This window comes from Mesoplodon mirus, assembly GCF_964341445.2.
Source record: "Mesoplodon mirus genome assembly, chromosome: 6".
Classification (NCBI taxonomy): Eukaryota; Metazoa; Chordata; class Mammalia; order Artiodactyla; family Ziphiidae; genus Mesoplodon; species Mesoplodon mirus.
The window spans coordinates 74,076,449-74,094,500 of record NC_138982.1 but is presented as its reverse complement, the minus strand read 5'-3'; the positions used below and the strand labels follow the sequence as shown (position 1 = coordinate 74,094,500).

At 41.7% G+C, this 18,052-nt stretch overlaps 1 protein-coding gene across 2 annotated transcripts in view; it reads right to left on the bottom strand.

Moving 5' to 3' along the window:
- Positions 1-18,052, bottom strand: part of COL6A6 (collagen type VI alpha 6 chain) — a gene marked incomplete at its 5' end in the record, with an annotated part of 107,036 nt that overhangs the window by 18,537 nt on the left and 70,447 nt on the right. Inside the window, 6 exons of one of the 2 annotated variants that reach the window (XM_082625610.1) lie at positions 2,384-2,480; positions 9,431-9,924; positions 13,440-13,451; positions 15,677-15,713; positions 15,823-15,858; positions 16,917-16,979. In XM_082625610.1, the coding sequence (XP_082481736.1) occupies positions 2,384-2,480; positions 9,431-9,924; positions 13,440-13,451; positions 15,677-15,713; positions 15,823-15,858; positions 16,917-16,979 (739 nt within the window). The remainder of the gene's footprint in view (positions 1-2,383; positions 2,481-9,430; positions 9,925-13,439; positions 13,452-15,676; positions 15,714-15,822; positions 15,859-16,916; positions 16,980-18,052) is intronic. The other variant, XM_082625609.1, reaches the window with a different exon arrangement.

Below are 18,052 nucleotides of genomic sequence, written 5' to 3'. Positions count from 1 at the left end.
AAATGAATGATCTCTCTAATTGACAATATACAGGTTAAACCAATGACCCCTATCATCCCACGCACACTGCTTTACTATGAAAAGTAATCTGCTTAAAAAGTAAGAGTGAAAAAAGCAATGCATCTTTTATTTCAATTTAAATAAAGGTTTATAACTCTAAGTCTATCTGTGTAGAGACATTAAGGACAAAACTACCGCTCATGTCCTATGTCCAAAGTACCTATTAGTTGAAAGCTCAGTATGTGTTTGTTAAATAAATGAATATAAATACTACATGTTAACGGACTTTCATAAAATATGAAGTCATTTTAATAATTATGCATATCTCATTTTTTAAAAAGTATAGTAATAAAAACAGAGAGTGCATTAATTTATTGAACCTGACCACAATGAATATTCAGAGGAGTAAAAAATAACTTGGAAATGAAAGGATCTTAGAGGTCACCTAATCTTCTAAATTTACGGAAGAGTCTGAGGGCGGGAGAATAGAGTTATTTTGCCAAAGGAGACACCAGCATTTCTAGAAGGGTCTGCGTATGAAGTTAGTGTGGTACTGTTTGAGGCAAGGCCACATAGTACAGCAGAGGGGAGGCCCCTTGGCCTGAGGGCCAGGATGCCTAGGTTCTGGTCTAGCTGTCCCCAGGAACAAACATGCTGTGCACCCCCGTCCAAGCCAAGACTGGGCCTTAATTCTACACAACTAGGTGCTTGGATTAGATTCACTCAGAGAGCCCTTTCAGGGTTGATATTCTGCAATCCTAGATTTCCAATAACAGTTGATGGTTAAGGATGAGAATTAAAGAGAATTTTCTCTTTAAAAACAAAAGAGAAATGGAAAAACACACGTGTGGACAGCCAGTACTTAGATATGGGCCTGGCCATGAACAAAAGCTATCAGATGAAAGGTTAATAACCAGAGTGCAGATCCTTAGGGGATGGAGCAGACTTCAGAACTTCAGTCTTACTCATGGGCTCAATAAAGATATAAGCTCTGAACAAGTTATGATTCCCTTCTTAAAGTTCAATAAAATTTGATGATGCTGTTTAACAGTCAGATGACAGCACAGTCACCTGTGTGCAAGGCAGTTTCTAAAATCAGGGACAGTAGCCTGCCCATTTACTCAATTTTGTGGGGTTTCTTAGTTGAAGGAAACAACAGCCAAAATACCTTCCATTATATACCTCAGAGACAAAACAAGGATTTAAGCCAAGAAATGGAGTCAAAATATATCCCCAGACACACACTGGCAACTTCTGACCATGCATCAGACCAGCACATGCATCACTGATATGTCTATGCACAGCTGAGAACTCGAGGGGGATGTATCTGCCCATGGTGTGGTGAGCTCTTCGGGAGGCGGGGGGAGGAAATGATCAGAGGGCAAAAGAGGGGAAGACAGAAGGAAGAGAGGGTTATTAGGAGAAATCCCACTTCTCCCTTGGAGTTGCCACCTCCCTATGAAGTCACTCACATGACCAGAATGAGCATCTCATTGACACACATGCAGAAGGAGAGGAATTAAACATTTTCTTCAAGGCCAAATACAGAGTTTCAGGGAACAGCATAATAGGATCTGTGTTTCTCATAAATTACCAACTTTCTTGGGTTTGATCTGGCTGTGAGCAAACTATTTCATCTCATGTGTAAAATGGAGCCAATAACCTTTCAAACATTTTAGGGTGATTATAAGGATCGAATGAAACAATGAGAAGAGTGCTTAGAACACAATAAACCCAATAGCCTAAGCATTAAGTATCATCACCATCACCATCAGTGTTATATAAAGCAATTAGAACAGTGTGTGGCTAATAATGAATGTCTGATAACTGTAAGCTATCACACCCACCAGTAACCTCAGTGGGTCCCACTCTCTTTGTAATTATTAGAACATTCAAATTATTAGAATACTCAAATACAGGTCTGTCCGGTTCTCCGGCTAGAACTATAGATTGTGTATAAAACACAACCACAGATAAAGCAGCATTGCAAATCTTTCTGGTGCTTAACATTTGGGAGTCTGAGAAAACCTCTTTCCAATGAGAAATGCATGAATTTCTGCTAATTTCCACCCCCACTGTAAAGCTTTTCTTTGGGGTTGTGAACATTTGAGATTTAGAAAACTCATAAATATACAGCATGAAAAAGGTGGCAGTGGGACAGGCTAAGTTTATCTAAAAATGATTCCTGTTTCCTAGAAGCTGCGTGAGCTGAGAGGCTCCATCTGTGGATGAGGCTGTGTGGCGAGGTGAGGCCAGAGCCCCAGAGAGATCCTCCCAAGGCCACAAGCGTCTCTGCTGCCAAGTTCCAGCCGCTCCTGCCAATGGTGACTCACTGCACTGCTTAACGGGCCTGATCAAGTTATGTTCTCCCTGTGGGTCTCACCGTAGCAGAAAGTGCACCGCTGGAGTCCCTCTAGTGCTGGTGCAGAGTCAATCCTGTGTGGAACCATGATGACTTGGAATCTGCCAGTGTCGTCCATCTGCAAGAAGCAGAAGCAAGAGGAAGAAGAGCTTCATGGGTGGGGCTGCAGGAACCTGCCAGGATGGTCCAGAGAGCTGAGATCTGCAGAGGGAAGTGGGGGCCCCTCCCTCTAAGAGGGCCCCGGGGAGGCTGAAGGGCAGAGGGGCTAAGAGCACTGTTGGTTTAACCCATGACTTTCTCTTTAGCTGGATGACAAGTGGCTTTGCCTCTGTTTCCACATCTGTGAACAGAATAGTCATACTACTCCCTAAGAGGGCTACCGTGGGCACTAAATGAATTCATAATTGAAAAGCACTTACTGGCACCAGGTAGGTGCCATGTGGGTCATCAGAGACCGCAAAGCACTTCCATTCACAGCCCAGTGAGATCGTTCTTAAGTTCATCATTCCCATTTTACAGACGAGGAAACTGAAGCTCAGAAAAAAGTTAAAGGACTGATCAAAAGATACTGGACATGGAAACCATTTAAGGAAAAGGACCAGGGACACCCCTCTTCCCAAGTCCAGACAAGTGTGTGAAACCACAGATGTGATTTAGAACCGGCTTTGAGTTCCCACCATGAACAAGGCATTGACCGTGGCTTTGAAGTGCAGACCCAGATTCACATCCAGCCAGCTCTCTTCTGAACAACTTCCCACCCTTTCCGATTTGGCCCTATTATTAGTAACCTCCCCGAGGAATTTGAGGCTGGAGAGAGGCAGACAATATGGAGGCTCCAAATAATGAAGAATAATTAGCTTGTCAGTTAATTGACTCAGAGATCACTGACAGTTGAAAGCGTATTGTGGGTGTGATCCTACCCAATGCCTCAGAGATGTGTCACACAACATTTAGTCTCTCCTGTGAACCCATCTGGCTAACCCCCTCCCCTCCTTCTCAGGGAAGCTTCCTTCCCATACTTGATCGACAGCACATCTGGCTAACCCCTTACCCTCCTTCTCAGGGAAGTTTCCTTCCCATACTTGATCCACAGAGGTGTGACTCAGGCAGCTGTGTTGGTGTGGGGTGGCCCCGTCTCTCAGCAGAGTGGATTGCATCACGGACACCTGAGACGATCAGAAACCCAGAACTAGGGTCCTGAGGGCAGTGTGTCTCCCTGTCTTAGTGGTGAGCACGGACAGGGCTGCAGGCTGGTCATCTTCTATGTTGTTCACTGAGGAGCAACGGACATGGGAAGGGGGGGTGGGGGCTTTCCTGAGAGTTATCTCTGTTTCTGCACATCTTTTATTCTCCTGTGTATAAGAGGTGGAGAAATCAGCACTCCCCTGAATTCCTCTCTGGGAGACCACTGTGTTTGCCTTCCTAAGCCATCTGGGTGACAGGGGAAGGCTCGGAGGGAATAAGCGGTAACTGAAGCTTTTAGCTAAATTTCTAGGCACAAATGTATAGAGAAAGGAAGGTATGGTGTCTGACAAAGACTGAGAGGGAAGAAACAGAATGAGAGTGAGCATCGTGTGGTTTAAGAGAAGAGAGAAAAAGAAAAGACTCTGTGATGAAATTCCACATATAAGCAAGTTTTAAAAAATGGTACAAATGAACTTATTTACAAAACAGAAGTAGAGTTACAGATGTGGAAAACAAACTTATAATTACCAAGGGGTAGGAGGGATAAATTGGGAGATTGGGATTGCCATATACACATTACTGTATATAAAATAGATAACTAATAAGAACCTACTATATAGCACAGGGAACTCTACTCAATACTCTGTAATGACCTATATGGGAAAAGAATCTAAAAAAGAGTGGATATATGTATATGTATAACTGATTCACCTTGCTGTACACCTGAAACTAACAACATTGTAAAGCAACTACACTCCAATAAAAATTAATTTAAAAAAGAAAAGACCCTGTGATAGTCAGGTGGCAGAAAAGGGACAGGTGGTGGGGACATAAATGGGGACATTTTGTGAATGGGGACCTGTAAACACAGTCTTGACTCTTGATTCTTGTCCACCAGAAGACACAAATAGCCTGAATTATTAACAGCTTTTAATAGGTGTCTGGGCAATATTTCCAGTGAATCATGCCATTGTTTCATCTGGACTGTGATGAGGGACAAGGAAACCAAATCCAGAGAGCATGGATCAGTCCATCTGATAGGGGCAAAATAATTTCTTATTTCCAACTATCAGGGTCCAGGAAAAAAAAGTCACAGAAGGCTTGAGCTAGAAGAAATCTTAGAAGCCAATCCCACCATTTCATAGATGAGGAAAGTTAGCCCAGAGTGGGGAGGAATACAGATGCCTCCAGTTTAAACTTTGCCTCCTGCACTATTGGTGGGAATGTAAATTGATACAGCCACTATGGAGGACAGTATGGAGGTTCCTTAAAAAACTAAAAATAGAACTACCATACGACCCAGCAATCCCACTACTGGGCATATACCCTGAGAAAACCATAATTCAAAAAGAGTCATGTACCACAATGTTCATTGCAGCACTATTTACAATAGCCAGGACATGCAAGCAACCTAAGTGTCCATCGACAGATGAATGGATAAAGAAGATGTGGCACATATATACAATGGAATAGTACTCAGTCATAAAAAGAAATGAAATTGAGTTATTTGTAGTGAGGTGGATGGACCTAGAGTCTGCCATACAGAGTGAAATAAGTCAGAAAGAGAAAAACAAATACCGTATGCTAACACATATATATGGAATAAAAAAATAATGGTACTAATGAACCTAGTGGCAGGGCAGGAATAAAGGCACAGATGTAGAGAATGGACTTGAGGACACAAGGGATGGAAGGGGAAGCTTGGGTGAAGTGAGAGTAGCATCGACATATATACACTACCAAATGTAAAATAGATAGCTAGTGGGAAGCAGCAGCATAGCACAGGGAGATCAGCTTGGTGCTTTGCGAGGACCTAGAGGGGTGGGAAAGGGAGGGTGGGAGGGAGACGCAAGAGGGAGGAGATATGGGGATATATGTACACATATAGCTGATCCACTTTGTTGTAAACAGAAACTAACACAGTACTGTGAAGCAATTATACTCCAATAAAGGTGTATTAAAAAAACAAAACAAAACAAAACAAAAACTTTGCTCTCCCCACGTAAGACCTACCTTCCACCCTCTGCCTGAGCTACTTTGACTGTAGTTTTGTATCAGGGGGTTCTAACTTGATTTGGAACAGTGTTCTCACCATGTCACCCAGAGATTGCTGCCTTTTGTTCACTAGTTTGTGTTCTGTGTGTCTACCATGTGGCAACTTCCATCCTTCTGGCAGTGGCACTAGTTGATAAATTAGGCTTCACATTTAACCGTGTATCAGCATGTTGGTGTCAACCTAAAGCCATACTTTCCACTCATTGATTCTAGTGCGTCTTTTTTTTTTTTCCCCCCCCACTGGGAGAGACCTCAGGGGGTCTGTGCTCTCCACTCCCCTTCCCCCAAGTAATTTTCTAATCAATAAAGTTCGGCAGATGTGGTCTTAGAGATCACTCATCCTACCACACGTTATTGGAGCAACTGTAATTAGCATATTACAGAAAAATTCCCCAAGATGGATGTGAGTTGGGGATTTAAAATAAAAGGGTCCTATGTGTCACTTTTCTTATTGCTCACTTTCCTGTGGATTCAAAGATGCACCAGCTTGGATGACCCACAGATGGGTAAAATGAGCCTTCAGTACATCATTCTGGATGATACCCTGCTCTTTGCTTTCTCAACATCATGGGGCTCCATGAATTGGTGCATTCGAAAAAGATACCATTAACACTCTTTAGACAATTCTCTATTAACAAAGGAAATCCATTTAAAAATAAAAGGGCAGAGTGCTCAGAGTGCTGAAGTTTCCCATTAACCCTCTCTCCCCCCAATTTCAGCTCTGTTTCTTCACTAGAATAATCTGTAATGTCAACTATTACACCTAATGTTTCTCTCACCCGCGACGCTAAACAGCAGAGTAAAGGGAAGAAAATAAGGCTAGCTATAAAGGACACATTTCTTATACATATATTAGAAAGGGAGACTCAGCCCACATTAGAACTCTTCACGGGCAGCAAGTAAAATTTCACCAGAATTAAGAGGTAATTGCCCAACAAATTTAAAGGGAAAACCCTACGGACAAAACAAAGCTGAGATTGAGGTTTTTCCAATCAAAAATGGTCTTCCATTCCAGAAGGATGAACAGCTCATCACTCGGCTTCAGAACATCATGAAAAATTTCCAAGATGGTTATCACACAACACATTTGCTCAGAAACATAGGGAAATGAGCCCATGTTTTCAGAGCAGCTGCTTCTGAGACCTGCCACACGTGTCTACACAGGTTCCAAATTTCAGTTGGATTCTATTGAACTCTCAGACGAATCAAGATATAGAAAAGTCACAATGGTTATGAAATGAACAAGGGGTTTTGTGATATGGCCTCCAAATAAAAATTTATTGTGTCATTAAAATTTTAAGCTCTGTTCTTAAAGTACTAATAAATGACAGTTTAAGAGCAAGTGAAGAGAATGGATAGAAGAAAGAAACAGAAGGGAAATGGAGAAGTAGTAACATCATCTCTCTTCTGCAATGTCAGGTATTGGGTTCTCATCAATTTGTTGTGAGCCCTTCTAGACAACCCTGCATAGCTCCATCCTCTAATAGGTGAGGTCTTTTGGTTTTCTACTTAATCTTGTGTCCTCAGAGCCTAGGATGGCACCTGGTATATATGAGCTGCTCACTCAACATCTGTTGGATGAATGAACCTTGGGACCAAGTCCGACTTCTGTCTGCAACTCTAACTCTTTTTCTACCCAAGGGATGTTGGGGCCAATACTGCTCCATTCTGTGAGGGTCATTGTCAAGAATCTGAACCTTCATTGGTGCTCTTTTGAGATAAATTCCTTCAAGAAAGGAACAAGGAGTCTCTAGGTGATATGGGTAGAATCTCTAAGTGGGACTGTTAACACTCCAAAGTTTAAAAGAAAAACTCTACAAAATATATTTTCTAAAGTTATACGCTATGCACATACCTTTGAGAGGGTAGGTGGAATTGCATCTGTTTAAATTTGTATCGCAAGTACCATCAATCATTTGTGTCAGGATATTAAGCTGTCTCCTATTTTGTGACTAAATAAAGCCAAGGGACAATGGGCACTCCCAATAAACAGAGGGAATTAGGAGGACTCTGTGTGTAACCAAATCCACTTACAGAATCTTTGAGCCGCTGCCTCTCAAAGCAGCTTCATTAGCATAAGCTGGCCCCAGTCTTCTAATTTATGTGCATTTTCTTTTCTGAGCCTCGTAGATCAGGCTGCTCATTTGCATAATTCTGAGTTAGTTTCAATGATGTTAATAGCAGTTTCAGCTTCTTTACAACCCAGACTTTAATACAGTTAAACAGATTTTAGTTCACCATCAAGAAACTGATAACAATAATAATTAAAGCAAGAGCTAACATTCTTGAGTGTTTGCTATGTCCTAGGCACTGGTGCATGGAGTTACATCATTTCTTCTTCACACCAATGCTAGGAAACAAGCGCTGCTTTCTGCATTCTACAGAGGAGTACTATATTTCAATTCTGGTCTGCTTAGTTTAGCACTTTCACAGAAAATTAGGGAGCTGGAGAGGGTCTCAAAAAAGCCACTTAATCCTAGTTCTCCAGGAAAGACAGAAGTCACCCTTGCCAGGTGAGTGACCATCCCTACAAAAGGCCTTCAGAGAAAGACGGTGTCATGACCACCTACATTTAGCCATCTGGCCCATGGCAACGTTAAGTCAATCTTGCCTTCAGAAAGCTCTTACTCAAATCTAAACTGGAGTTTCCACTGCTATGATTCCCAGTTTCTCTAATAAGAGATTTTACTAACTTGGAGTTGGCTGACTAGTTTTCTCCAGTAATAATCCTCCACACACCTGAAGGCAGTGACTCGGTCACTTCTCACTTTCCTTTCTCTACGTGAATTAATTTTTAAACGCTTGTCCTTCTGGTTCAGGTTGCATTTTCCAATACCCTTTGTAGATGCATGGGGTCTCTCCTCATGGCTTCCCCATGAATGGAGAACAAAACAGCATGTTGGGTGGTCACAGATGACCAGAAGGACACTCTGCCAGGTCCAGCAGGTGTTTTGTAAGGAACCCCTGCCACTGAGGCTCTATTGATAGAGGGTTTTAAAGGTCGCCATGATCCCAGGTGGTTTATTTAGAAATGCTACACAATAAGATTTTTTTAAAAAATTAATTAATTAATTATTGGTTGTGTTGGGTCTTCGTTGCTGTGTGTGGGCTTTCTCTAGTTGCAGCGAGCAGGGGCTTCTCATTGCTGTAGCTTGTCTTTGTCGCGGAGCACGGGCTCTAGGCGCGCTGGCTTCAGTAGTTGTGGCGCACAGGCTTAGTTGCTCCGTGGCTTGTGGGATCTTCCAGGACCAGGGCTCGAACCCATGTCCCCTGCGTTGGCAGTTGGATTCTTAACCACTGTGCCACCCAGGATGTCCCCACAGTAAGGTTTTAATTTTCAACCTAAGAAGCTATAACTGGAATGGCTTTTCCTTTATAAAGTACGGATATTTACATGATTGGTGAAGTTATAAAATCAGTCCTTTGGTTTCCATTCCATGACCACATCAGTGACATCCACAAATATTTACTGGCTACCCAGATTTAGTATCTTTACATCCAGAGCCAACTCAGAGAGTCCCTTGGAGAAGCACTAGAATAGAGGCCTGGATTCAAGCCCTGACATTGCCACTTGTCAGCTGTGTGAACCTGGGCATAGGGTTCACTTCTCCAGACTCAGTGCTCTTACCCGTACAACGGGAATAACAATGATTCCCATCTCATACACACCGTTTGTGGGAACTAAACAGGATGATGCATATCAAGGGCTTGACATGTTCCTGGTACATAGTAATAAACACTTAGTACAGCTCCATGCTTTCTTGTAAATGCCCCTGAATACAGGGAAAAAAGAGAGAGAAGAGTTATGAGGCAGCTAGCCTTTCTTACCACAAACGAACGTTTGATGGCGGGCACCTGGCTGAAGGCGATCACCACCGGGATAATGTCCAGGGCGCTGAACTCCAGGCCGGCCGTCGTGATGGTCTGGGCATCCGCAGATGGGCCGCCACTGAAGAACGTGGCGATTCTTCTGGTGTGAGCCCCTGGGAGCATCCGCTTGAAGACATTCCTGGAGACAAACCTCATGGCTTTGCCAATGTCCCTGCTGGACGTGGACTGCTCGTAGGGAAGGGCCTCGATCTCTCTGAGGAGTCTGTCCTTCCTGTAGGCGTCGGAGAAGCGGATGAGGAGCCTGGCGTGGGAGTCGTAGGTGAGCACAGCCACGCGCGCGCCCACAGGGCAGTGGTTCTCCCGGACCCGGAGACTGCCCAGCAGGGAGGTCATCATCTCCTTCATCCGTGCAAACTCTGGCTCCGTGACGCCCCGAGACTGGTCCAGCGCGAACACCAGCTCCGTGGGATGCACAGGGCACCGCGGGGCTCCTAAAAGGCCAGAACATGTGCCTTACCACGAGAACACTCGCTTAAAAATGAAAAAGAGATATGCACATAGAAGGCGAAGTAATTTAGATGTTAAATATTAAAATATGGAAACACAATCATTCAATGTAAATAACTTAAATAGTAAAACAAACACTTAAATATTTAAATCTTTAATAATTAAAATGGTATTCTAAAAACTGACTTTGATCTTTTAAATAAAGCAAAAGATGAACTCATTTATGAAACAGAAACAGACTCACAGACATAGAAAACAAACTTATGGTTACCGAAGAGGATAGGGGTGGGGATATATTAGGAGTTTGGGATTAGCAGATACATGATATTATATATAGAATAGATAAACAACAAGGTCCTACTGTATAGCACAGGGAACTATATTCAATATCCTGTAATAAACCATAATGGAAAGGAATCTGAAAAAGAGTATGTGGGTGTGTGTGTGTGTTAGTTTCTGCCGTACTCTAGAAACTAACACAACATTGTAAATCAACTATACTTCAATTTAAAAAAATACAAGAAAAGTCTATAATTCAATGTGAGTTTTAATGAAATTTGTAAGTTCATTACTAAAACTCCTAAATAATAAAGAGCTCATGGACATGCCCTTTTACCTACAGAGATTGGATCAATGGTACCATGTTTGTTCCTGGAAGTTTGTTAAATAAACTAAAACATACATTCTTTACTTAATGAGGAAATTTAACAGGGGTTAAAAAGGTATGGATGTGAAAGCTCTGTTGATAATTTCAGACAGATGGGGATTTACCCTCTCTGTGCCTCAGTTTGCTCATCTGTAAAATGACAGCCCTAACCGCACCCACTGCCTAGGCCTGTGTTGGGGATTAAGTGAATCAACACAGGTAAAGAAAGCACTTAGGATCACCGTGCCTGGTACACAGCAGGTGCTCAAGTAATGTTCACCATCACTGTTATTATTACAGACTTACTCATTGTGAGAGAGAACAGCTATATTACTTAAAAGAATGAGGAAAACTTCAACTGATAAATTTTTATTTAACAGTTAGAAATGCAATTTAACCAATAAACATGCCTTATTACTTAGAGAAACTCTGAATTAGGATTGTTAAACACGAATGTAAGTGTTAAGATTTATTCATTGATCCCAATTCACTCATTCTAATCCCAGTATCCTGCACTTATCACAGTTGGAGATTTATATATGTTTAATTATCTGATTAATGCTTGCCTCTCCCACTACTTTATGAAGTGTGGAGACAGGGATGATCTCTCTCTTGACTGCCAGATTCTTAGTCCCTGCCATATAGCTGGGATCTCATAAATGATGAATGAAAAAGAACCAAACAAAGGACAGTTCTTTGCAACAGGTACAGGAAAAACAGAACTTTCTGGATGGGTGAGATGCCTGGTGTTGAGATACATGTTGGTAAAAGGAAATCTGGCTGATATGCTCCCCTTGGAGGGGGCTGTCTCCTCTCATTCAGAGGCCAGAAACTCAGCTCTTGCCAGGTGAGCTCAGGACTCAGACCCACCAGGACTGGCTAGGTTGGCCAGGCTGGCCCAGGAGGGGTCTCCCTCTCAGCTGGGCTTCATCACCTTAGTGCTAGATTATCATCTCCTCTGGTCCTAGACTCTGTGACCTTCACAGGCAAAAGGACCAGTAAGAATAAATGTTCAAACCCAATCAAACTGTGTATCTCAGTGGAGACAGGACAGAATTTATTAGCCTCTAAGTCTAATTTAGTGGGCTGAGCAGATATTAAAACAATCAAGGTCACGTCAATTTTACAATAAAAAATGGGTAAAATTATGACCAAACATGACAGTGGTCTGCTAGCTCTTTGTCTGGGCTGCTATTTCATATGGGAACAGCAGCAGTGATAACAACAATGCAGCTTCAGCTGTAATTTAGAGGTAAAGGGGAAAAAAGACATAAGCACTGGCTGTTACCAAGTTTTCAGGAAAAAAAACACCTAAGGGCTAACTCAGCTTGTTGCCAGGGCCCCAAGGATCTTGAGGAAGGCTAGGCTGGACTGTGGAGGCACCGAGGAGGCCCCCCTCAGACGTGGACCCCCACATGGAGACCCAACTTACTGACCACAGCAGGTGACAATGAGTAATGAGGAAGGCAAACCCAACACCCACCATGTGACTACCACCCAGCAGTGGCGGCCCATCCAGGCCGCCGCCGTATTTGCCTGGAATAGCTTCACATGGCCCCCTCCCCCCAAAACTAGTCCTCTGGCTTTTATGCTTCTCTTCCCTACAATCCACTCTCCCACAGTGGCCCAAATAAGCTTTAAAAAATTGTTCATCGGTTCACGTTTATACCTTCAATACTTTTAATAAGCTCTTTAATACCCTTCCATTCCAATCTGAATAAAATCCAGCCTCCTGATTATAACCTACAAAACTCAGTGCGATCTGGTCCCACTTCTTTCTCCATTTTTGCACATGCCATGTTCCCCTCCTCACCGTGTCTCAGTCACACTGGGCTTCCGTCAGCAGCTAGAAAACACCTGGGTCTGTTTTGTATCATGGCCTTTGCACTTGCAGGATTCCCTGCCTGGATCTTGCAAAGCTGGCTTCTTTTTATTCTTCATCCAAACTTCAATGTCATTGTCTCAAAGAGGAGCCCTCCCTTCAAAGGCATTTCTCCCCTCCCCTAGTGTCATTTTGTGACAGGACCTTCCATTTCTTATCTCTTTCACAACTACTAAAGTATTCTGTAATTGTTTCCTTTGTTTACTTACTACCTGGATCCCTCCACTAAAATGGAAGCTTCTGAAGACAGGAATTATGTCCATCTTATTCAGCCCTCTGTCTCCAGTGTCTGGGACAGAGACTGGAACATAATAGGCTTCCAAAACACATCTGTTGAATGAGTGAACAAGCAACCAGAAGGCATGGATTGATGGATTTATACAAAAGGTATAAGGGTATAAAATATAAGAGGGTGATGATGGGTTTATACAGAAACATCATGTAATAAGCTTTTGTAATATTCCTGAAAGCTGGCCCAGAAAGATATTAAGCCAACTTGGTAATTAACATCAGCCAAGAGCTCCACAGATTTCAGCACTATCTGAGCTGCATATGCAACTTATTTGCTATCTGATCATCCCTACCATTGTTCCACACACTTCTGCCCTTTGCATCTTAATCCCTAACCACCAGACTACAGAGACAGGATAACAAATGGAGAGAGAAAATGGAGGGAGGGAGAAATGTTTTTGAAATTACAAAAAAATCTATTGGTAAGGTAAATGGCAATGTTAGTCATTAAAATATAAATAATTAAAAAATCAAACCACTTGGTTGGCAAAGAGCTGTGAGACTCAGCTTAAACTCAAGTGATTTATTGGAGGCAGAGCTGTGCTACCAGTATGAGGCAGCAAAGAAGTCCAGATAAAATGTTTATCATTTGTCAGGCAACACATTGTTCTAACTCATCTTTCCATATGTACCACATTTTGGAGCTTGATTATAATATGCTGTAAATAAAGATTACTCACCATGTCTGCCAGCTGGGGAAGAAGAACAGAGGAGGTTGGGTTATTATTGGGTAGGGGAACAGTGTTCTGTATTGTGTAAGAAATCATGGCAGCCAAGGCTCCGCCTTGTGAGCTTTTTGTAGATGACTCAAAAACCAAGGCAACAGATAGGGTTTGGAGAAATGCAGACAGATCCAACATGTTGGTAAAAGCACAGGTCCTTCCATAGGGAACGGGATGGGAGAAATAGGAGGGCCATAAATCAGCAACATACAGCCAGCTGTCAGAGGAAAAGGATTTCTGCCTGGGCGGGAACATTATGTTGCAGAGAGGTGCACTGAATTTGGAAAGTTAAAAGGTCCTAACCACTCTTTACTCTAGATTTTCCCCATGTAGATATCTATAGCTATCAATTACATATATGTGTGTGTGTATATATATATAATATATATATATATATATATAAACATCAGAGATGGATTTGCTCATAAGTAAATGAAGCTTAAACTTTACGACTGTACTGTCCAATATGAAAGCCATTAGCCTCATGCGACTATTTACACTTGAATCAATTAAAATTAAATGAGGGACTTCCCTGGTGGTCCAGTGGTTAAGAATCTGTGTTTCAATGCAGGGGATGCCGGTTCGATCCCTGGTTGGGGAACTAAGATCCCACGTGCCGCGGGGCAACGAAGCTTGTGCGCCGCAACTACTGAGCCTGTGAGCCACAACTAGAGAGCCTGCGTGCTGCAACTACAGAGCCCACATGCTCTGGAGCCTGTGAGCTACAACTAGAGAGAAGCCCGTGCACTGCAACGAGAGATCCTGCATCCTGCAACTAAGACATGACACATCCAAAAAAAAAAAAATTAAAAAAAAATGAAATAAATTCAGCTTCTCAGTTACACTAACCATCTATCAAGGCTCAAAGTCCCATGTGGCTAGTGGCTACATATTGAACAGTGCAGTGGATACTTCCATCATTGCAGAAAGTTCTGGACAGCACTGCTCTCGACCTCTCACCCACGGGGCCCCTTGCAAGGCCTTGAGAAGGGCCCTAGACATGTGTTCACATGATCATATGATTTTATAATAGAAGTCAGTGGTTGTGATTTCCTTTCTTGTCCTAAAGGACACTTTTGAAGTAGTTTTGTACCTACTTTTGGATTTATAATTTTGTATTGAACCCCTCAGATTTTAAAAGATCAGTCCTCATCATACTTAGATTTATCCTTGAGTCATCATAGTTCACATGGCTCCCATGTCAGAAAGCCCACTCTGCTAATCCAGCCCCAGAGCAACCAGTCTTCACCACCCAATGCATAGATTTTGATTCCCACATACGGATGGCTCCATTCTGCTACAAAAAGGCAGAGTTAAGGTCAGCACTGCATTCAAAGCTTTGTAAAGTCTGTGTCTTTGAGACTGATGCTCTCTACGGAAATGGGCTCTAATTTGTCTATCTTCTCCCTTCAAATACACTTTCATTTTAGAAAACTGAGAGACTTCCAAAAACCCTGGAGGGAACTGTGACATTCTTTTGAGTCCTAGTGTTTATTTGGGAAGTTGTTACGCATTTGTAGGTGAACATTAAATAGCCGACTCTCTCCTCATCTTGTCCATGGCGTTCTTTTGATGCTGCTAACACGTATTTTGATAGAAGATGCTGCTATAAGGGTCTCAAAGCAAATTCAAAAGAGCATTTGCCAAATCAAAACGCCTTTTTGCTTTTAAAATTTTGAGAGTAAAGAAAATAAAGGCAGAATGAGTAATTTTAAAAGCAAATGAGTCTAATTCAAGGTAGTCAAGCACACCTTCTCAGGGAAGGAGTAACAAATGATAAACAGAAGTCAGGGCTCCCACCCACTAGGACACGCCTTTGGCATGGCTGGCTCTTTTACACCAGCTGAATTCTAAACTTAGTTATTGTCAGGGGTTAATCACTTTAAAAAGTTTAATGTGACTCCCCACTGATTGATTTCACCATCAGGGGAGTTCTGACCTTGTGTCTCCATTTTCCCCTGATTAAAAGCACCAGATATAGCCTGACTTAGTGCTTGGAAGCATTTCTACAGACATGCTGGCAGCCAGAGAGGGAGTCAATAGTCACCAGTGTATGCTGCCTCAAAATATACACAGTGACATCTCTAATTTTAAGAAATTGGCCAGTAAATTGTCTCAATTTTGAGTGCAGAATTTGCTGCTTTTCTTCTATGAATGCTGACACCCCGGGTGATCATTCTAAGTGGGGTACTTACGACTGTGGTCCTGCACATGCTGGATGAGCTCACATGTCTGCTCAAAAATAAAACAGAAGGAATTAACCAACAGACTTCCAGGTCCTAGAGTTGAGAAATAAATGTCACAGGGCGCTCAGGCTCCTTTGGAGTTATCAGGTACGTACGGAGAAGTAAGGTAATCCTTTGGCCCCTTTCACACCCTAGGGAAACAAAAAGAGTGTGGTTTCAGGGCTTTGGACACACACATCAGGAGCCAGAATGTGCATCAACATTACTCTAAGAAAAAAAATAAATTCTTAACGTTTTTATTCTAAGTTCAAGGGAGAAAAGAATTCATGTAGGATACTCATCACCTAATTAACAGTAACATTCTAAGGGGAATAAACTGTAAGCAGCGAGCATCCAATGGCCACTTTCCCCCAGATGCATCTCTGGATGATAAAGGTTGTCCAGAAGCTAAGGATGGAGCTGACAATGAGACACTGGCAGGGAGACTCTGGAGCAGGTCCTCAGCCTAGAACTAAACAAGCCTGAACCATCCCCTGTGCCTGCCCGTCTTTAAGGCAGAGGTACAGAGTTCCCCAGTGCTTGACCTTGGCCACTGGGCAGCCGCTGAGCAGAACCTAAATCTATTCCCGCCACTGGTTGGATGACAAAAGGAACAGACTCAAACTGAACTTCTGGAAAGGTAAGCCCCATTGTCTTCCCAAAATGAATAGATATATCTCTGGGTTGGGGATAGAAAGAACAAAGTAGAATTGGTTTGAATTTCATGTGTTCAGTCTCATCTTTGGAACAGGAAGAGTCTGGCTGCTCTCACACAGAGATAGGGAAAAATGCGATGGCGCCCCACCCAAACTCCCAAAGAAAATAAGTTCCATGTGAATGCAGCATTGGTAACTTAGTTATTAATTTCCTCTCACTTTCTTTCATTCACTGATAACTTACTGACTGTGAGAAAAGGGCAAGGATTGGCCAGATAAATAAAATTCACTGATCATTGAGAAATCTCATTCTAGATGAAATGAGAAATCTCTTTTCATTTCCTCCCTCAATTTTCCCCACCACCCAAGAAATGGCAACTCATATTTAATCGACATTTTTTTCCCTCCTCTGAGCACATTAAAGGTGGAAAAATAGTGAAAATCGTTGCCAAACTGCAAAGACTGAAAGCACACACATTTGGATAATGAAGACTTCAGGCACTGACTTTTTATTTGGAAAAGGAGCTGATGTGATTTATGGGTTTTCAATTTACCTTGCGTCCAGGAGGTCCCAGCTCCCCAGGGGATCCCGGCTCTCCTGGAAGCCCAGCAGACACCTCAAAGCAGAATTTATTTACTTTAGAATTATACATACATGTTTGTGTGTTTGTGGGTGTGGGTGTTTTACATTTCAAAAGCAATACACTTTCATTTTAGAAAATTGAGAGATTTCCAAAAGGCACACAGAAGGAAAAAAATCCTCAGCAACCTCTTCTCCCCAAATAATCCTTGCTGACATTTTGGTGTCTTTTCCTCTGGTCTTTTATTTGTTTATCCTTTTCGTATTAATCTATACATATTTTAATATATTTTTATACTTTTTCCTGTTGCCTTTTAAACTAAATATATATCTTGGGGCATTTTCATGTTACTAAATATTTTTTCACAAAAATCACCTTTCATGGCTGCCATAGTATTCTATTACATGGATATACCATGATTTATTTAATCAGTCCATTATGGTTGGCATTTAAGTTTGCTGTTGTTGTAATAAGCATGCCCCTATAAAGTCATATGTGAAATTCTGATTATTTCCTTAGGGAACATTGTTAGAACTAGAATTGCTGGGTCAAGGGAGAAATTTTTATCTAAATAAATTTTTATCTCAACTTATCTAAATTTAGTAGGTGACTAAACTGAAAAACAAACACATGAACAAAACCCCAGAAAAATAAAAATTTAAATATAAAAACCTTTGAAGTAACTACAACAAAAAAATATTTAGCAGTTGGCTGGAAATATTTGTAGTAAAATGGGGAATAACAGCAGTAAATAAAAATAACATTTGTTGACTATTTACTTTATTCATGTGCATTCAACAGTATAATCTATCATAAAGAAAGCTAGAATTTAGTTTAAGAATTAGGAAAATATTCCTTTGCTCATTTACAATGTCATGTTTTTTATAAGAATAAAAAACAAAGTTGTCTAAAATCAACTTAATTTGTAAAAGCATTGCCTATGGAACAGCAAATAATTATTGATGTCCTTTAGGTCTTCCAATGATATTTACAGCATGCTGGGTTAAGTAAAAACAAAACAAAACAAAAAAACCTTACTGATCATATTTTATTTAGAAGATATAGATTAAGCTCCAGGGCAAAAAAAGGCAGATTGAACATTGGCATTT